Genomic DNA, 21025 nt, shown 5'->3' on the forward strand with positions numbered 1-21025 from the left:
GTGTGTAAATTGATCTGTTTTGTTTGTTTGAATAAAGAGTTTTTTATTTTATTTTATTTTTATTTATCAGCTATATCTTGATTGCGTTAAGGATACTAAGAAATTATTCAGGAAAAAGAAGTTACTTAGTTGGAGAAATTTTTGCTTATCATTAAATCCAGGTATTCATCCTACTATAGTATGGAAAAACATAAGACGGTATAGATCTGCATTCACTACCCCATCTCATCCTATATCTGACTCTTTAGCTTCTGAGTTTCTAGATAATTTAGCTCCTCCCACTATTTCTATTGAACCTCCTCCTCCTTTACAAAATGTAAATTTTGAAGACCTAAATTCGCTTTTTACAAAAGAAGAGTTAAAAGGGGTAGTACAAAACTTAAAAGATTCTTCTCCCGGATTAGATGGCATTCCATATTCTTTCTTTCAACATGCTGATGAGGAAATTTTACAATACTACCTCAAGTTAATAAACCAAATTTTAATAACTGGTAATTTACCCACTTCATGGAGAAAACAAAAAGTTATTCCAGTACCAAAACCCAACAAACCCCCATCTTTGGCTACATCATATCGCCCCATTGTTCTATCCTCTGTTTTATTAAAGATTGCGGAACATTTAGCGAAAAACAGACTAGAATGGTTTGTAGAAAAACATAACCTCCTTTCCTTTTTTTTTTTTTTTTTTTTTTTTAATTCGTCCCGGTCGGGACAGGCAAAGGGAGCGTTGCCCATACAGCCATTTCTATGTTTTCTCTATTTAATGAATGATAGTGAAGGCCGAAGCCAATTCTTTTATATTAACCATCTGAAATAGAGTTTTCATCAGGCCGAAGCCAATTCTTTGATATAAATAATATGAATAATAAGTTTTTTCATCAGGCCGAAGCCATTTCTCATGTTTTGATAGTATTGTTTTGTTTAATTAATACTGTCCCTTCTTCAATTTGACATATTGTCGTCATTGGTTTGTCTTGACGTGGTCTTGACTCTTGACAGATGCCTAAAAAGGCTAAAAAGTCTGCTAATAAACAGTTCAAAGTTATGTACATTAAATAATATTTTATTACTAAAACTAAGAAAAACGAGATGAAAAGCAAATATAAAAGAGAATTATTTACAACCACAAAGTACTTATATATAATTAGGAAATTTACAACACATAACCGTTACAGAGAACTATCTCTGTGTTACTATATACAATCTCAAGGTATATAGGTAATGACTGGTGAGTACCTATTTAATTATATATCACCAATGGTAGAAAGGACGTACTCATATATTGGCTTATAACAATCGGGTGTTTTCAGAAGCTGCTGAAGGGAGTGCGGGATGGCTTCAGCAGTTTTAAAGATATCCATCAAGTGATTAATAAAAATAAATCTTTGAAGAGTAAAACTGTTACAAGTAAAGAAAATATGATCCAAGGTTTGTTCAGAATGATTACAGTAATTACAAACGGGTGAAGACAATATATTCAATCTATGAAGATGAGCATTAAATCGACAGTGACCAAGTCTAAGATGGCAAATAGTAGAATAAAATTTCCTGTCATGAAATGAAACACCTTTAGTAAACCATGGGACTGACAACTCCTGTTTAATCTTAGAATACCATTTTCCTTTGGTTTCCATGGTCTGTTTCCAAAAATTTGTAAATTCGATTTTAAAGGTTTCTTTTATTTTGACTAAAACGTCAGATTCTGGAAGACATATGTTTTTAATACAATGCTCCTGAGAACAAGTAGTTATAGCTCTTGCTAAAAAATCGGCTTGTTCATTTCCCTTAACACCAATATGTGACGGTGACCAGACTAAAACTATATTTTTTTTGTTTAATGTTGTTAATTTTGTATATTTTTCTCTAATATCATGGATAATATAGTTAGTTGTAGCACAAAATTTGGGGTTATTTAAGTTTTGAAGAACGCTAAGACTATCGGACACTATAATCCATTTATCATAAACTTGAGTTTCAATATACTCTAATGCAGACAGAACTGCTAAACACTCAGCAGTAAAAATACTTGTTAAATTTGGAAGCCTAATACCATATCCTTTCTTATCCTGTTTAATATATATGGCTGCTGATACCGCCTCAGAAGTCTTTGAACCATCAGTATAGACTTGTTGATAACCAACTAGGTTACTTAATAAAAGGTAGACATCTTCTTTGCACTTCAAAGAATTATCAATTACAATTTTTAGTGGAAAATATTTAGAGCTAAATGTGCTCATATAGCAAGGCCATAAGTCACTTTCATATAAGTTATAGTCTTGCTTTATTTTTACAATTTCAGGTAGGTAATGTAATAAAATAGAGGAAGAAGAACAACTCTGCAATTTTACAAGAAGAGGATGATTTTTAATGGATGAAATTCTCAACAAAAACCTGTATATTAAATATTTAAAGCGAATTTTCAAAGGAGGGATGTTACATTCAACCTGCATTGATATTATGGGTGTGGAACACATTGCACCAAGCACAATCCGTAAGCACCTATTTTGAACTTTATCTAGTCTATCAACAAAATGTGGAATAGAAGCAAAGCATACATAACCATATTCAAAATGGCTTCTTACAATAGCCTTGTAAAGAATTAATAAAATTTTTGGATCAGCTCCCCAATATGTGCCTGCTAAAGACTTTAATATATTGCAAGCCTTTAAAGCCCTGTTTGCTAAGTAATCAATATATTTATTAAATTTGAAGGAGTTCTGAAAAATCACACCTAAGAATCTAACAGTTTTGTCAACTGCTAACATACTATCTCCATATTGTAGGACAATGTTTGTTGTTTTGCTAGGTTTTTTTGAAAAAACTAAAACTTTGCTTTTTTCAGAGCTGATGTCCAAGCCCAGATCATCATAATAGGCCTTAAGGCCAAGGAGAGCAACTCTGAGATTTTCAATAGAGCTGCAGACAACTTGTCTGCAGTACAATATATAGTTAAGTCATCTACAAACTGTAGGTTAGTAATGTTTTGACCTAAGACAATATTTAACTTATGTATATACAAAATAAATAGTAAAGGACTGAGAATTCCACCTTGACTAATTCCTTTGTAGGAATACCTTGGACCAATCAGTTTATTTTCAAATTTCACATATAATTTACGACCACTAAGAAAATGATACACCCAATTTACCAATTTTTCAGGTAATTGTAAAGAAGTTAAAATAGTTGAAAGTTTTTCCAAATTGACATTATTATATGCGCCAACAACATCAAAGAAAATACCAACCAATATTGAATTACAAGACAGAGCATTGTGAATGTCCAAACAAAAATGACTCAAGCTCTCTCTAGCCGAACGGCCACGCCGAAAACCGAACTGATTACTAGGTAAAATATGATTTCTTTCTATAAAAAATTCCAATCGCTGTTTAATAAGCTGTTCAAATATTTTGCCAACACAAGAACTTAAAGTTATAGGTCTATATGAATCTGCAACATTTATATCCTTTCCGGGTTTTAATATTGGAACGAGACAATCTGTTTTCCACTGTTCAGGAATCATGGAATGGCACCACAATGAATTTAATAGATTAAGGAACAACTTCATATTTTTGGTGTCTAACAATTTAAACATTTTGAAAGATAAACAATCTAGACCACAAGCAGAATCTTTACGAGATTTTATGGCTGCTTTCAGCTCTTCAAATGTAAAACTATCTACTAAAAAAGAATTTGGAGATGTTGTCACATTGGAATTACTGTTCTTATAATTATTTGGTACTGTATCTGGAGTATATTTATTTAAAAACTGTAATATCCATTCACTATCAATGAAACTACTTCTAGGTGTATAACTTTGGTTGAATTTTTTTATTTTCATCCAAATTTGGCTCATAGGAGTTAATCTACTAACAGATTTACAAAAGTTTTCCCAAGAAAGTCTTCGCTCTTGTTTCAATACGCGTTTTTTATGCGCCTGAAGACGCTTAAATTCGACAAAAGTTTCAATACAAGAATTCGCTTTAAACCGCGCATAGGCTTGACGACAATCATGTACAGCCTTGGAACATTTTTCATTCCACCATACTAATGGAATTTTAACTTTTTTTTTAACGTTACTACAGGCAGAACTTTGAGAAACAGAATTAGCAGTTGGGGTGCAGAACTTAGGCTTATTCAAACCGTTGATAAATGTGCCACATTTATCAACAGTTTGAATTATAAGCGCACAGAATCTATTATAGCTGTCGATTAAATCGCATGTTTCAATTTGAAATTTTTTTAATTTCTGATTAATAGTTTTTTCATACAAATCCCAATTTACTGTTTTCAGATTCGTGTGAAAAACTTTCAAATGTCTGTGACAAGTTACTATGGGGAGAGAATGATGGAGAAAGATTCAATGTTGTCAGAGTTGGTAAATGATAACTACCTAACGAGTCTGAAGAAACTTGCCATTCACAAAATAATGCTAACGACGCCGAAACAAAAGTCAAATCTAGTGCATTTGGCTTCCATCTATGCGACCCTACAGTGGTTGGACGTCCATCATTCAAGAGAACCAAATCATTCTCATCAGCGACATCAACAATATCTCTCCCTCGCGCGTCAACTTTGCCGCAACCCCATAAAGTATGATGCGCGTTAAAGTCTCCAGCCAAAATTATCGGTTTCGGAATAGTGTGTATTAAATCATTAAATTTTTTCTTATTAAATTCAGGAGTACAGCTTCCTGGGCTGTAAAAACTTACAATCGAAATTTGTTTCTGAAAAATTTGAATCTGAACAACAATATTTTGTAAAGAATCATCATAAAATGTATTAATTTTGTTATAGACTATAGTGTTATGAATTAATATGGCTACTCCATTGTGATTATTACCACAGTCATTTCTCACAATAGAGTATCCTTTCATGTTAAATGTGATATGTGGTTTGAGCCACGTTTCACTAATTATACAAATGTGGATGGAATTATCTAATAGAAATTTTTGTAGTTCATATTTATTACTTGGCAAGCTTTGACTGTTCCATTGCATAATATTTACTTGGGCAGAGAATGTGAAAGATTGTTATTTTTTTCTTTTATAGTTTCTTTTATTGTTTCTGAAAGAAGCTGTGAGTTTATGCTTGCATTTTGAGTCTTGTTCAGAGTAATAGCTTTAATTAAACATTCTGTGAGTAACGTAAGTGCGTTTTTATTTGAGAGAAGTACATTTAATAAGTCTTTACTATTTGTGTTTTCATTCAATGAAGGGAAATTTTGTAATTTATTATTAAAAAGGTCTGCATATGATGTAGTTGTATACTTTTTTTTATTTTCTTCTATTTTCATTTTTTTAACTCTACATTCTCCAGATATAGATAAATGGCTACCTTTGCAATGTACGCAAACAGCTTTATCTGGGCTTTGAGTACAGTTTTTATAATTGTGAGCCTCGGCACATATCGAGCAACGCTCTGCATTCTTACAAAACTTTGCTAAATGCCCGTATCTTAAACATTTATAACACTGTTTCACTGGTGGAATATATGTCGTAACAGGAAATCGCCACATATTTATTAAAACATATTCAGGCAATGATGTAGAGCACGAAAATGTAATTGCCACTGATTGCGTTGGTTGCAGCTCAAAGCTGTTGTTAACCTTAGCTTTTCTCATTATTCTACGTACACATATTACCCTTTTTGTACTACTCGAAATTGCTTTATAAATTTTTTGATTGGACATTTCGGTCGGTACGGAGTTGATGACACCAGTCAACTCCGTGCTACCAGCTGGAATGCTTGCTTTTAAATTTTGGTCTCGTAAAAAAGTAGTATTTTCAAGAAATGCGTTAGCTAAGTTCGGCCGATTAAAATAGACTCCAACTTTGAATTTATTAATTTTTCTCAAGAAAGATATTCCCTTAATCGATTGTTGGAAAATACGACTTAAACCCATGAGGTCGCGAGTACCTATAGGAGTTTCACCTGTGCTTTCCACGAAGACTACAAATTCAAATCCAGCTGCGCTGTCCTCTGGATAGCGACGGCTGTAATCATTTACTCTATAAGGAGCATATTTGCTAAATTCCTCTGTGGGCTCAGACTGTTCAGAGCTACTCGACTCAGCCTGATCATCCACCGGACTAGACGATATTGGTCTCTTCTTCTTCCGTTTGGACGGCCGCTGAGACATCGCGGCGCGCCTGGTCCCGTGAAGGGACTTTTATATAATTAAAAAACTTACCAACAATACGAAGAAATAATTATATACAATTAAAAAATATATACAATACGACAAATATCCTACAATTATGCAACTTTTAACAATAAAAATCAAATTAAATTTTCAGTGCTGAAAAATTTTCTACTTTTCCCGCCACTCCCGAAAATCCAATCTAACCTCCTTTCCAATACACAGTTTGGATTCCGCAAAGGTAGAGGTACCATAGATAATATTGCCATATTAACCACAGATATACGCACAGCATTCACAGAAAATAAATCTGTTGTTGCATCTTTTTTGGATATAAATTCTGCTTATGATAATATTATTATAAGTATCGTAAAGGAAAAGTTAATTCAATTTGGTTTGCCTTTAATTTTAGTAAATTTCATTATTAATATTTTAATAGAAAGAATAATAATTTTAAATAACTCTTTGGAAACTAGAACTGTTCGAAAAGGCATTCCTCAGGGGTCAGTCTTAAGTCCACTACTTTACGATATATACACATCCGACTTAGAAAATTGTCTAGATTTAAGTATCATAAAATTACTTCAATATGCAGATGACAAGGCTATTTATGTAATCAATAGTTCGATAAATATTGCATGTAGAGATCTTATTAGCGCTTTGAAACAGTTAAAATCTTGGATGGACAAGCATGGCTTAGACTTGTCCATCAATAAAAGTTCCGTCGTCTTATTTACCCGTATGCGTATGCCTCCTCCTATTACTATTATTTATGATGGAGTGCCAATTCCCGTTAAAGACAAAGTCAAATTTTTAGGGCTATATTTAGATGGAAAATTAAATGGCAACGCACACATCGATTACATCTGTTCCAAATGTGAGCGGCTTCTAAATATGTTAAGGTGTTTATCTGGTGTCTGGTGGGGATCACATCCATTTACTATGAAATTAATTTATAATGCAATAATTAGGAGTGTCCTAGATTATGGCACTTTTCTTTTGGAGCCGTGTAGCGTAACTGGTTTACAAAAAATGGACAAAATACAAGCGAAAGCCTTGCGTATAATCTGCGGAGCTATGAGATCATCTCCAATAAACGCACTTCAGTTGGAATGTTGCGAACCTCCTCTTCAACTCCGTCGACAATATCTGGCGGATAAATATTTTGTTCGTTGTTATCAATTTAAAAATCATCCCTTAATTCCAAAACTTAGAACTTTATTTCAACTGTGTCATAGTAATAATAAATACTGGCATCATAAATCTCATCCCTTACTTCTTACTAGTTATCGTAAATTCTTAGTAATTGACGCCCCCACTTTTCGTTCTCAAACTTTTCCATTATTTGATTCAGTATATGAAGCTCTAACGCTTGTGCCAGATATTAGACTTGACATTGGCATTCAAAAAACAGATACATATTTTGCTAACAATATATTTAAGTACATCACGAATAACAATTGGCAGGGTTACCACCACATGTATACAGATGCATCTAAGGAAACTACAGATAGTTGTGTTGGAGTTGGTGTCTACCATTTACAATATAATATTATACAAAAAGTAAAGTTTCCGCCTGAAACATCTGTTTTTACAGGAGAGTGTTACGGCCTTTTTAAGGCTGTTGAGTATATTTTACTTGGCAGGCTTAAAGAGACTCTAATATTCACAGATTCTTTAAGCTCTCTACAATCCCTGATTAAATTTCCTTTTAAATCAAAAAATTGTTATCCAATTATTGTCCAAGTTAGAAACCTTCTATATCAATGTAAACTTCAAGGCTTTTCAATAACATTTATATGGATACCGAGCCATTGCGGTATTGTTGGCAATGAAATTGCCGACAAATTGGCAAAAGAGGCTGTTTTCAGTGGTGATTTGTTCCCTTTTAATAATTATGCGCATGATTTGGCTGCTCTGGCACGAAGTTCCCTATTGAAATCTTGGAATAAGTCGTGGGCCTTGAGTAGCCAAACAAAAGCTATACAGTATCGTAAAATTCAACCAGAGATCCCTACTAAGCCCTGGTTTTCTAAAATATTCCTCTCTAAAAATATAACAACATCAATTATTCGGATGAGACTGGGTCATATGTGCATTCCAACGCATCTTAGGAGAATTGGCGTTAAAGATGATGATTTATGTGACTGTGGAGAAGTAGGTGACCTAAACCACATTATCCTATCGTGTTCCCTCCATGATCATTCCCAACTGTATAATAAACTGTCTTTAATCCCTATTCCATTTCCTACTTCTGTAAATATACTACTTGCTTCCAATGATAAATATGTATATAATTGTATATCTAATTACTTATCATTAAATAATATTAATATTTAGAATAAGTTATATGTCATTTAGTTTATTGTAGAATTTAATTATTTACCACACTGTTTTAATTAACTTTCTTCCAAATTTCCGTTTCCTTTTATTCCTTCCGCCGTTCCTTGCCTTTTTACCCTGTCTGTGGCACAATACGCATCCTTTGTGTCAAGTTGCCAAAATAGAAGAAAAAAAAAAAAAAAAATCTTATAATTTTCCGTAGCTTGAAGGTTGACAATAAAATTTTCGTAAAAGTTTCAGCAACTCCTCACTAGTGGCGGAGTCATTCAGTCACGGTCCCTGAAATTTATTACATACACCGGATATTTACAGTTTACTACTTTGATTTACTATTCTTTTGGCTATGAATCAACATGGTAATATTTTTGTTTGATGTGTTCTGTTAAAAATAATATTTATTGGAAGTCCTGCTAAACATGATATTAAATATTTATAGGACCTCAAAACATTTAGTGGCGATGATTTTGATCCTAAAAAATGGATCAACAGAGCCTGGAGCACAAGTGGTAATCAGGAAAAGGAGGTTCGTCAGTCGGTTTCTATTCTGTAAACATAATCCATACTTCCATTATAAATGTAAAAGTGTGTCTGTCTGTTACCTCTTCACGCCTAAATCTCAGAACCAATTTAGCTGAAATTGGGTATGGAGATATTTTGAGTGTCAGAAAAGGACATAGGATAATTTTTGTCCTGAAAAATGTACAGTTCCCGTGCGAATAAGCGACCTTCGGGATTCATCTAGTAGGTTAAAGTTTAAATTAAACATGACATTCAAGGATCGGACACCGGTCTCCGATCCTTGAATGTCATGATGTATGGCATATTAAACGACAAATTGGCCCTTACATTTTTTTTCTCTGTCACGGTTGTAAAATGGCAGCCATTGTAGTTTTCCTTGGCTTTTTTTGTTTTTTTTTTTTCTAAGGTTTAGAAACCTACCCCAATTTTTTTTGGTGGTCACATGGGTTGAGGAAGTAGGAACAATGTTTTGGGTGAGATAAACCTCCCTGTATCACTTCCACTCCCGGAACACCCCCCCATGTTGTCTTTTGAATTATAATACCTTGGGCTAATTTTTTACAGGCATTTGTGGCAAGCACTGTCGCAAGATTGCAGCTGTATATGAAACAATTGACTAATTCCTTAGATGAAACTACAACTCAGGTATAATTTCTGCTTATTCATTGTGACCAATTACATGAAAAGTTTTAAAGTCTTTGTTCATGTTATAGTGTAATTGTAATTTGTAATTGTATTGTAAGTTTTAATTGTAGCAATACACTAACTAAAAGCCGAGCTTTGTGAGGGCTTGCGTCGTTTAAGCAGTTTTTTGTATTTTAATTGTTTAACCAAATTATATTCACATTTTGATTTCAGATTGTGACCACTGTCCCCAAGGTACTGCAAGATGCGTCGACGCTGCAGATGGAAGGAGAGATGCTGCAACAGAAGCTGTCGACACTGGAGAGGCAGGTGGAGGGTGTTGAGGAGCAGACAGGACAGTCCATCAAGAGCCTGCAGAAGATTGACCAGCTCAAGACGAGATTAGAGGTATTATTGATGTGTGATCATTTTTCATCAGCTCTCATTAACAAAAAGATGGGTTATCAGATAGTAATTAATAAAATTAGGAAAATATACTCCACTCAGAGAGAGATGTTACGTCAAAATGATCCCTTATTTCTTTAAATGTTGTGACTTTATCCAACCATACATGTCTTGCCTTCTTGCATGTTTTATTTACACAATATACATTGTCCTCTATGCGTCTATCACTTTACAATAAATATACTTACAAATGAAATTATTAACTGCGTGACAGTTTTATACTATTATAAAGATTTAAATTTCTGAACTTAATTAAAGATGTGAGTGGAAGCACCACATAACTACTCGTAATTATAACATAAGAGCAATTACTCATATTCTACCTTATAATTTAAACACACCTTGCAACTTACCTACTTCATCATCTGCCTAATATATCTGGCTACACATAAAATCCACATTTTTTTATATATAAAACCACAAACACACCCTAAAGCCTACATTTATTTTTAAAAAACACACAATTTTGATACTGTTACTTACCTGCTTTTTCCACTCATGTCTTCATTGTTGTAACAGAACGCGGCGTCGACGCTGCGCGAGGCGGACAAGTGGGCGGCGCTGGCGGCGGCACTGGACGAGGTGCTGGAGGCGGGAGTGCCCACAGCGCCCCACAAGCTAGCCGAGCTCGCCGACCAGGTCGCCGCCATGACCGCCAGCCTTGAGGTGAGTAGTGCAGTTAGGTTAGTTATGAAGGGAATTAACTAAGAAGTTTGTTCGTCACTTGTAGCGTCGTACCATCAAAGACATTGATTCGTAGGCAGTTGACGGACATCATTTGGTCGAGTAATGTCAATTCAATATTAGTCGTGATCTGTTGCCTGGGTTTGACATAACGTGACCAAATGGCGTTGGTCCGCCATCTGTTTCAGTTTCAGTTGATTCATAGGTCAACTTCTCTGATAGTCCATAAGGCAATCTGTTTGTCAAGTGTCCTAAGTCTATTGTTGGTTCCAGGTGTTGAGCGACTCGCCGGACTACGACCTGAAGCGCGTGCAGCTTGAGACGCTGTACAACCGCCTGGAGGCCGCCGTCGCGCCGCCGCTGCTGCAGGCGCTCACTGACATGGACGCTGGTATGTGGCTATGTGTAAACACGACAATATGGCAAACTATTGGGTCCAATAGGCATGATGACTATTTTTTTTTTTCTTATCGGTAATTGAAAGACACTTAAAAAAATAGAAACATCGTTGAAAGAATGACTCTGATAGCTTAAAAATTCACCAAGATATGACAATTCAAATATCTCATAAAAAAGACCTGCCCGAAACGCTCCATACAAAGTGCTACGAAAGTATGACGTCAGTCTTTCGTAGTTTGTACGCATCGTAAGACAACTTTGTTCGACAGGTATATTAAATATTGCGTTTATGAAAGTGGTTTCATAACAAAAGTTGCTTTTAATTGCATAAGTTATCGAATTGTATATAAATATTAATAAATTTAATTGAAAAAAAAATCGACTTGAATATCCAACTTTGAAGGCGCATAACAAAAAAAATACAAATGCTATCAAGCTGAAATTTAGGGAACACTTATTTTTTACCGTGATTTCTTTAACAAAATTTGCTAATCTTTGACCTTGTCATCATCCCTATTGTAATTTTATTTTAAGGTTAAATATAGGTTAATGAGGAAGGTTCAAGAGAATAAACGTCACCAATAGTTGCCATTTTTACACAGTTACAAATTAGCTTATATTTTTTATTTTAATTTATAACTGTCAATACAAAAACTTTTTATGAACACATTCTCCAACATACAACACCAAGTAAGTTGTAAGTTTTGCTCAGTCATCGGTGTTAAATTTATCAAAAGCATTTTGTTCACAAGCGATCTGTATGTGCGTGCAGAGCGCACGGGCGTGTACGTAGTGGTGCTGCGCGGCATGGGGCGGGGGGCGGGGGCGAGCCGGCTATGGGCGCGCGCGGCCGCCGCTCGCCGCGCCGCCGCCTGGGCGCGCGCCGACCCGCCGGACCTGCGCGCGCTTGCACGGACCGTCGCCGCAGACGCCGACAGACAGGTCAGTTATGACAATACTGAGCATGTATTTTCTACATTTTGTTACGGTGCCTGGAAAATACTGCGAGTATGCGTGGGAGAGCCATGCTTCGGCACGAACGGGCGAAGAAATACCACGTTCTCACAGAAAACCGGCGTGAAACAGCGCTTGCGTTGTGTTTTGCCGAGTGAGTGAGTTTACCGGAGGCCCAATCCCCTACCCTATTCCCTTCCCATCCCTACCCTCCCCTATTACCCTATTCCCTCTTAAAAGGCCGGCAACGCATCTGCAGCTCTTCAGATGCTGCGAGTGTCCATGGGCGACGGAAATGGCTTTCCATCAGGTGACGCGTTTGCTCGTTTGCCCCCTTATTTAATAGAAAAAAGAGTATTTATTGCTCTTAAATAGATTTGAGAATTTTATCTATATATATAAAACTCAAAGGTGACTGACTGATTGACATAGTGATCTATCAACGCACAGCCCAAACCACTGGACGGATCGGGCTGAAATTGGGCATGCAGGTAGATGTTATGACGTAGGCATCCACTAAGAAAGGATTTTGATTAATTCCAACCCCAAGGGGTTCAAATAGGGGATGAGAGTTTGTATATAATAATACTTCTTAACGCGAGCAAAGCCGCGGGCAAAAGCTCGTTTTAGAAATATGTGAGACTAAATAGTTTCCTTAATCAACATGGCAAGATATGTTACAATCTTAGACAGAATTATTACGATTAGAGCAATACAATGTATGTTTTACTGTCCAGGTGGAGTGGCTGACGACGGTGGTGCGGTCGGAGACGCCGCTAGGGGACCTGGTGCGCCTCTACACCGACCTGCTGCTGTCGCTTGAGCCGTCACCCATTAAGGTGAGATAACGAATTCTCATTATCGTAAGGCTTACATAAACATACCTACGTTAATGACCGCGCATGACTTTAAGATCGCTCGATGAAGCTGGAGGGGGCAATAACGTACAAAGCTATCAATAACGATATATATTACTTCCCTCTTTATTTTCCCACAATGTTTTTGCTACCATCAGGTGGTAGTGGCGAACTACAAGCTGTGCCAGTCGCCGGAGGAGTGTCTGACGCAGCTGACGGACGTGCGTGCCGACATCGACCACTTCGTCGCCGGCGTGCGCGCGCTCCTCGACGCGCCCAGACAGAACAAGGGTTAGTGTTTTTTTAACTGGAATTGCTCCCCTACACTTTTCACTACTGCAACTCGTGTATCCAGGATCAAAAGCAGTAATCAATCTAAAAAAAAGCCAAGTGTCTTAGGGTTTACCACGACAGCAAGCTGGCTTAGAGATACACGCATTTGTCGCTCGGGTAGCGCACACGCCGTGTGAGTGCGAGTGGTTCTATGGTACTGCAAAATTATAATATGTATTTTAACATTGAAAATACATTCTAGAATTTCCAGATTAAAATTTGCCATTTCAGAGGTTGTGGGTGCGAGCACGCTGCGCGAGTTCGGACGCGCGGCGTACGGGCCGCTGCGCGCGCTGCTGCCGCGGTACACGGACGCGCAGTCGCAGCTGCTGCGGTCGCGCCTGCACAGCGCCCTTAGCGACCAAGTATTTGTTTCCTAAATAAAGGAATATTTGGAAAGAAATTACACTTTAGGAAGAATAATGAATGGCGATAAGATTTTTACTTAAACTTTATAGTCACACAGCTGTAATATACTTTGTGTTACAGGAAGACCTGGCGGAGTACTCGCGCGCGGTGGTGACGGCGGTGGAACGCGCCGAGGGCTGGCTCAGCTCCGCCCACAGCTGCGGCCGTAAGATCGCCGGCGCCGCGCTGTACCCGCACCACGCGCCCGCCCTACACGTGAGTACCGCGTGTGCCGCAGGGGGAGGGCCGGCCCAGCTCCGCCCACAGCTGCGGCCGCAAGATCGCCGGCGCCGCGCTGTACCCGCACCACGCGCCCGCCCTACACGTGAGTACCGCGTGTGCCGCAGGGGGAGGGCCGGCTCAACACCGCCCACAGCAGCTGCGGCCGCAAGATCGCCGGCGCCGCGCTGTACCCGCACCACGCGCCCGCCCTACACGTGAGTACCGCGTGTGCCGCAGGGGGAGGGCCGGCTCAGCTCCGCCCACAGCTGCGGCCGTAAGATCGCCGGCGCCGCGCTGTACCCGCACCACGCGCCCGCCCTACACGTGAGTACCGCGTGTGCCGCAGGGGGAGGGCCGGCTCAGCTCCGCCCACAGCTGCGGCCGTAAGATCGCCGGCGCCGCGCTGTACCCGCACCACGCGCCCGCCCTACACGTGAGTACCGCGTGTGCCGCAGGGGGAGGGCCGGCTCAGCTCCGCCCACAGCTGCGGCCGCAAGATCGCCGGCGCCGCGCTGTACCCGCACCACGCGCCCGCCCTAGACGTGAGTACCGCGTGTGCCGCAGGGGGAGGGCCGGCTCAGCTCCGCCCACAGCTGCGGCCGTAAGATCGCCGGCGCCGCGCTGTACCCGCACCACGCGCCCGCCCTACACGTGAGTACCGCGTGTGCCGCAGGGGGAGGGCTGGCTCAGCTCCGCACACAGCTGCGGCCGCAAGATCGCCGGCGCCGCGCTGTACCCGCACCACGCGCCCGCCCTACACGTGAGTACCGCGTGTGCCGCAGGGGGAGGGCCGGCTCAGCTCCGCCCACAGCTGCGGCCGTAAGATCGCCGGCGCCGCGCTGTACCCGCACCACGCGCCCGCCCTACACGTGAGTACCGCGTGTGCCGCAGGGGGAGGGCCGGCTCAGCTCCGCCCACAGCTGCGGCCGTAAGATCGCCGGCGCCGCGCTGTACCCGCACCACGCGCCCGCCCTACACGTGAGTACCGCGTGTGCCGCAGGGGGAGGGCCGGCTCAGCTCCGCCCACAGCTGCGGCCGCAAGATCGCCGGCGCCGCGCTGTACCCGCACCACGCGCCCGCCCTAGACGTGAGTACCGCGTGTGCCGCAGGGGGAGGGCCGGCTCAGCTCCGCCCACAGCTGCGGCCGTAAGATCGCCGGCGCCGCGCTGTACCCGCACCACGCGCCCGCCCTACACGTGAGTACCGCGTGTGCCGCAGGGGGAGGGCTGGCTCAGCTCCGCACACAGCTGCGGCCGCAAGATCGCCGGCGCCGCGCTGTACCCGCACCACGCGCCCGCCCTACACGTGAGTACCGCGTGTGCCGCAGGGGGAGAGCCGGCTCAGCTCCGCCCACAGCTGCGGCCGTAAGATCGCCGGCGCCGCGCTGTACCCGCACCACGCGCCCGCCCTACACGTGAGTACCGCGTGTGCCGCAGGGGGAGGGCCGGCTCAGCTCCGCCCACAGCTGCGGCCGCAAGATCGCCGGCGCCGCGCTGTACCCGCACCACGCGCCCGCCCTACACGTGAGTACCGCGTGTGCCGCAGGGGGAGAGCCGGCTCAGCTCCGCCCACAGCTGCGGCCGTAAGATCGCCGGCGCCGCGCTGTACCCGCACTATGCGCCCGCCATACACGTGAGTACCGCGTGTGCCGCAGGGGGAGTAATAGTCAGGAGGTACAGTGTACTAACAGAAGGACAAACGTCACGAACAGCTAAAATCTACGTCAGTTCATCTAGCTAAAAAGCTAGTTCGCCTTCAAAGAGAAGCCGTAGCCTTCTGCCGTAAAAAGGGATTGTTGTCTCGTGCCCATATAGGCGCCCAGCGCGGACATACAAACCATTTCAATTTTCAACAATACGTTTTCGTATTAAGATGTCTTACTGGGCTCAATAGGCTACTTGACCTAATTTTTTTCTTCATGCTAATCGTTTAATAATCATTCATTATTACGCGTGCGTGAGTGTTATAATAAATTTATTAATTACAGTGAAGACAAAATCTCTACGTCGCCTAAACATTTTTGGTCTTTTATTAAATCTAAATCTGGCTGTAACAATATTCCTGCTCAAATGACATTTAATGGCGCTACTTCAAATGATATCGTTACTATTACTAATATGTTCAACGATTATTTTAAATCTGTTTTTGTTCCCGAAAATAACTTAAATGATAGCAGTATCAAGGCAGACTTAGATTCTATGTCCCCCCCGGTAAACATAACATCTGTAGAAATTACACAAAAAATGGTACTTAAGCAATTTCAACAATTAGATGCCAACAAAGGGCCCGGTTACGATAAGATTCACCCGATTTTAATAAAGAAATTAAGTAAGGAACTTTCAGTCCCTTTAACCATAATTTATCAAAAATCTATTGCCGAAGGCTGCTTTCCAAATATATGGAAAAAGGCGATTATCACACCAATTCCAAAAGGGACAAACATGATATCTCTCAATATAGACCCATTTCTAAGTTAAATATTCTAGGTAAAGTCTTAGAGAAAATTGTAACCGAATCACTTACAACACAAATGCGTCATGTTGTACCTACCGAACAACACGGGTTTTTCCATGGACGCGGAGTAAGTACGAATCTTGTGCAATACACTGACTACCTGCTCAACGCTTTTAATGCCGGCCACCAAGTAGATGCCGTGTATACGGATTTCTCGAAAGCGTTCGATAGAATTAACCATTCCACACTTTTAAAGAAGCTCGCTAGAATCGGTATACACGGTGATCTGTGGAGATGGATCTGCTCCTATATCAGTAATCGCAGCCAGGCAGTGGCATTGAGAGCCTGTATTTCCGGCTTCATTATGGTCACGTCTGGAATCCTTCAGGGTTCGCATCTCGGTCCGTTCCTCATCAATTTGTACTTGTACGATATCGGGATTTGCTTCCAAAATTCTCGTCACTTGCTCTATGCAGATGACACTAAAATTTTCAAAATTATAGATTCCAAGGATGACTGTGAACTATTACAAGAAGATTTAAGGTCATTTGAATTGTACTGCAAAAATAATCAACTTCATCTAAATACCGATAAGTGTTGTTATATAACTTTTACAAGGAAGCATTACCCGGTATCTTTCGAGTACAGGATGTTAGGTAGACCTATCGATCGTGTTTCTGAGGTGCGTGATCTCGGCATTTATTTAGATGCTAAATTACATTTCAATTTACATATTGATAGGATAGTGACGAAGGCATTTAAAGCATTGGGTCTTATAATCCGTCTATGCAGGCCTTTCCGTAGGGGTAACACTTTGAAAACACTTTACATGTCCTATGTGCGTAGTGTTCTCGAATTTGGTAGCGTGGTCTGGAGTCCCAGTTATGACGTCCACGTTCAGAGATTAGAAAAAGTACAAAAAAAGTTTGTAAAGTTTGTAAAAGTACAAAAATACCTTAATTACCACTCCGGACACACACACACAGATTACAAGGAAAGCATGAAACTACATCACATGCATTCTTTGTGCTCCAGACGTGACTACCTAGATGCTATTTTCCTTTATAAAATTGTCAACAATTATACCAGCTCCCCAGACTTATTAAGTTTGGTACACTTTAAAGTTCCTCGATCTTTTTCCTCACGTTCTAAAGACACTTTTCACATTCCTTTTTGTCATAGAAATTATGCAAAAAATATCTTTCTCAGGCGTTCTTGTATACATTATAATAAAAATCTATGCAAAGTAGACATCTTCTCCTCAAAGTTGCGCGATTACAAGAAACAAGTACGCGAATTATCTGAATTTTAATATCATTATATTTTGTATTAGTAGTAACTTAAGTCCACATTATTGTTGTGCATTATAGTAACCCCTTAGTCTAGTTTTGTGATCGCGACTGTTACTTAACAAACGCATCCTTTAAATCTTTCATAGTTTAGCAATTAATGGTAATTTAGGTTTATTTGTAATCATATTTGTAATAATTTTTGTAAAAAAACTGTTTTTGCCTTAATAAAATAAATAAAAATAAATAAATAAATTACAAAAAAACTAATATTTTACACAGTAGAAACCCATAAAAATGTTAATTGAAAAATATGCCTTATAAATGGCGCCGAAAACACTGTCCGCCATAGTGTGACGTCATACGTTTTGTATTTTAAGCTCTCTTTATTGAATTTTTTTTATATGCTAAATGTACGCGTCTAAAAGTGCCCAAAAATTATAAAAGAATTAATTAAGAAATTAGAAATCATTTGTAATGTTGAAAACTTTAGGAGAAAAGTTTTGACCATTTCATTTCCCGTCTACAATAAATGGAGATAATTTATAAAACTGATGTTTTATTTGAATTATTCAAGAAAATATATTTTACAAATCTTTTTAGGCTTATTTTTATTATTTATGTACAAATAAACTTACATATAACGAGTGCGATAAATAAAAGATATTAAATTAGGAATGAGATGACGTCACATCCAATTCGGAAGTACCGCAAAAGCGTTTTCGTCAGTACAAATCCTATTTTCATAAAATTATATTTTCAAATCGACTTTATTTATCAATCATAAGCTTTTATTTGATGATAAGGGTGAAATACGGTTTTCTAGGCCAAGTTCTACTAGAAATATGTATTTGTTCAATGAAATCGAATATAGGTCAAGTAGCCTATTGTTTAATGATTCCCAGGCCTTCGTGTCAAGCGCTGTGGACGTGATAAACCAGCACACGCGGCGCATCGAGGCCACGTTCCTGGCGGAGGCGTCCGCGGGAGGCGGGGGCGGCGTGCTGAGCGGCACCTTCCCCGCCGCGCTGCTGTTGGGCGGCGCCGCCGACGCGCTGCTCGACCTGCTGGCCAAGAGACATGCTGCAGAGCAGGATGAAGGTATAGTGACTGAGGTATAACCAAGACGCTTTGAAGTTACTCCATTAAGTAGCTGGGGAACCGGTGCAATCGCAACAGAGTGGCCGGCCTCATCTAGTAATGAATACGCACGCGATTCACAGTTTCAACTGTATCCAGGTCCTCAAGACCCCCACCCGCTGGAGGACCTGGTGACCCTGCTGCTGGAGGCGGAGGGACGCTTGGCGCTCGCTAACCGCCCGCCGCCGCCCGCCTGCGCCGCGCTGCGTAAATCCCGAGACACCCTAAAGAGCCTAGCCAGGACTATACTGCGGAACCCTGTTGATGTGCAGTTAGGTATGATATTGGCCAAGCAGAATTAGATTATGATAGAATTGAGCAAATTATTCGTCAAAACCTATATGAGGTCTATTGGTCTGATAAAGTTCCGTAAATCTAGAGAAGTTACATTTACTTTTTCCTATTCCTAAAAATGTGAGCTGTAAGTTTTTGTAGCATAGTTATCTTTACATTGAGACGAAAACTGAGTATTAGCGGTAAGTGATAATAATTATTAATTACGTTTTACAGAGAAGATCCCCTCGCTGTCGGTGTGGCACAACAACGACTCGCTGTCCACCGATCTGCCGGACTTCGCGCTATCGCCACAGGAGTATATTACTGAGGTTAGTAGGCGTATACGTACGGGTTTGCGTATATGTGTACGTGTGCGTATACGTATTCGCTAGCGTGTAGGTGTGTGATTGCGTAAACGTGTCCATATTTTTAGTACGTTATTAGCGTAGGACTTTAGTTCTGCTTGTTAAATAAGTAACAAATTAGATTGTCACTGTGTAATGTTTCAGATTGGTCAATACCTCATGACTCTGCCGCAGCATCTTGAGATGCATTTGTCGGACAAACAAGCGCCGTTGCAGTTTCTATCCGAGGTAAATAATAGAATCCAATAAAAGCACCCAGATCCCAGCTATTAATTAATCCAAAAAGGATACAGTTTATTTTGCTCACTGACTATAACAGATTTATGCGTTTTATTGCAGGTTTGCACGCACACATGCGAGGTGTACGCGCAGAAGATACTGAACATCCGCAACATGGACGCGCTCGGCACCAAGCGCTGCCTCACCGACATTGGTATGTGTTGTTGTATATATGTGTGTGATGTATAAATACTATGTAACACCTCTGTGGTCCAGTGGTTAAGAGCACATAGCTCTTGACTCGGAGGTCATGGGGCCGATTTCCGCGTTGGAAGCAAGTTATTTCCAAGTTTGGTTAGGACAATAACCTGATTGTCTGACTAGTAAGGTGATCCATGCGTCGGATCACGGATGGGCATGTAAAAAGTCGGTCGTGCACCTGGGCCTGTAGACAAGTGGCAAAGCGCTAACGCTACAAAATGTATGCGATTTGAGTTAAGTAATCGCTTCGCTAGCGAATAGTAATGTCAAATCTATACATTTTGTAGCGCTAGCGTAGCGTTAGCTTTTCCACTTGTCTATGGGGGCAGATCTCTCGGCAGTCGTGTCGGTCGTCCATCCCACTGGGTTATGTGAGTAAAGAGAGAGTGCTCTTGTGTACTGCGCACACACTTGGACACTATAAAAATACTCCTGCGTAACTGGCCTGCTTTCAATGAAACCAACCACCGTCACCGAATCCTGTGTGGGAGGAATTTTTATACTGTGTAGTCATACAAACTAGCTGAATTTTTTTTTTAATTAAATAAGGGGGCAAACTAGCAAACGGGTCACTTGATGGTAAGCAACTACCGTCGCCCATGGACACTCGCAACATCAGAAGAGCTGCAGGTGCGTTGCCGAAAATTATGAATACTTTTTTCTTCTATACATTTACTAAAATTTAAATGTTGTTTGTATACTTATGGTGTGTGTGCCTATTTCAGTGTACTTGTCAAGCGTGGTGGAGGATCTCGGCGGTAGCATGACGCCCGCGCTCAGGAACTTGGAGAGGTCCTTACGCGCTACCACGCCCAGTCAAACTGAATAAATATTTATTTATTATTTTCTTGTTGTTTCATTAATTCTATTTAGTATTTACTACTTTAGATTTAGATTTTAAAAATTGTATTGGTCTAAATATTATTATTTACAGGCCATTTGTAAATAGTATATTTTATGAGGTTTGCGTCACATGGATTTTCACAAGCGCGCTTTACGAATAGCGACAGATACCTATACCGGCAACATAATTAAAATTATACTTTGCCTGTGCTACTAATCTCGCCTTATAAA

General features: G+C 40.4%; 1 protein-coding gene and 3 long non-coding RNA genes across 5 annotated transcripts; 3 read left to right on the forward strand and 1 right to left on the reverse strand.

Moving 5' to 3' along the window:
* Window positions 1-499: 499 nt before the first annotated feature.
* On the reverse strand, window positions 500-6483 carry LOC121725694. Its single transcript, XR_006035425.1, has 2 exons — window positions 6347-6483; window positions 500-661 (listed from the first exon to the last, which is right to left on the reverse strand). It is a non-coding gene; the product is annotated as an uncharacterized LOC121725694 (long non-coding RNA).
* LOC121725693 lies at window positions 943-2331 on the forward strand. Of its 2 annotated transcripts, XR_006035424.1 has the most exons (3): window positions 993-1228; window positions 1311-1428; window positions 2300-2331. It is a non-coding gene; the product is annotated as an uncharacterized LOC121725693 (long non-coding RNA). The 2 variants fall into 2 exon arrangements; XR_006035423.1 differs by lacking the exon at window positions 2300-2331 and having other exon boundaries at window positions 943-1228; window positions 1311-1592.
* Window positions 2916-5264, forward strand: LOC121725696. Its single transcript, XR_006035426.1, has 3 exons — window positions 2916-2971; window positions 3160-3345; window positions 4292-5264. It is a non-coding gene; the product is annotated as an uncharacterized LOC121725696 (long non-coding RNA).
* A 2206-nt stretch (window positions 6484-8689) lies between the features above and the next one.
* LOC121725698 (conserved oligomeric Golgi complex subunit 7) lies at window positions 8690-20797 on the forward strand. Its single transcript, XM_042112756.1, has 17 exons — window positions 8690-8838; window positions 8919-9005; window positions 9566-9646; window positions 9860-10033; window positions 10610-10756; window positions 11048-11165; window positions 11946-12115; window positions 12865-12966; window positions 13143-13275; window positions 13549-13682; window positions 13807-13941; window positions 18596-18791; window positions 18930-19106; window positions 19341-19435; window positions 19616-19699; window positions 19811-19904; window positions 20677-20797. The coding sequence occupies exons 1-17, from the start codon at window positions 8836-8838 to the stop codon at window positions 20778-20780; spliced, it is 2034 nt and encodes a 677-aa protein (XP_041968690.1). The 5' UTR covers window positions 8690-8835; the 3' UTR covers window positions 20781-20797.
* Window positions 20798-21025: the final 228 nt, after the last annotated feature.

This window comes from Aricia agestis, chromosome 3, assembly GCF_905147365.1.
Source record: "Aricia agestis chromosome 3, ilAriAges1.1, whole genome shotgun sequence".
Taxonomy (NCBI): domain Eukaryota; kingdom Metazoa; phylum Arthropoda; class Insecta; order Lepidoptera; family Lycaenidae; genus Aricia; species Aricia agestis.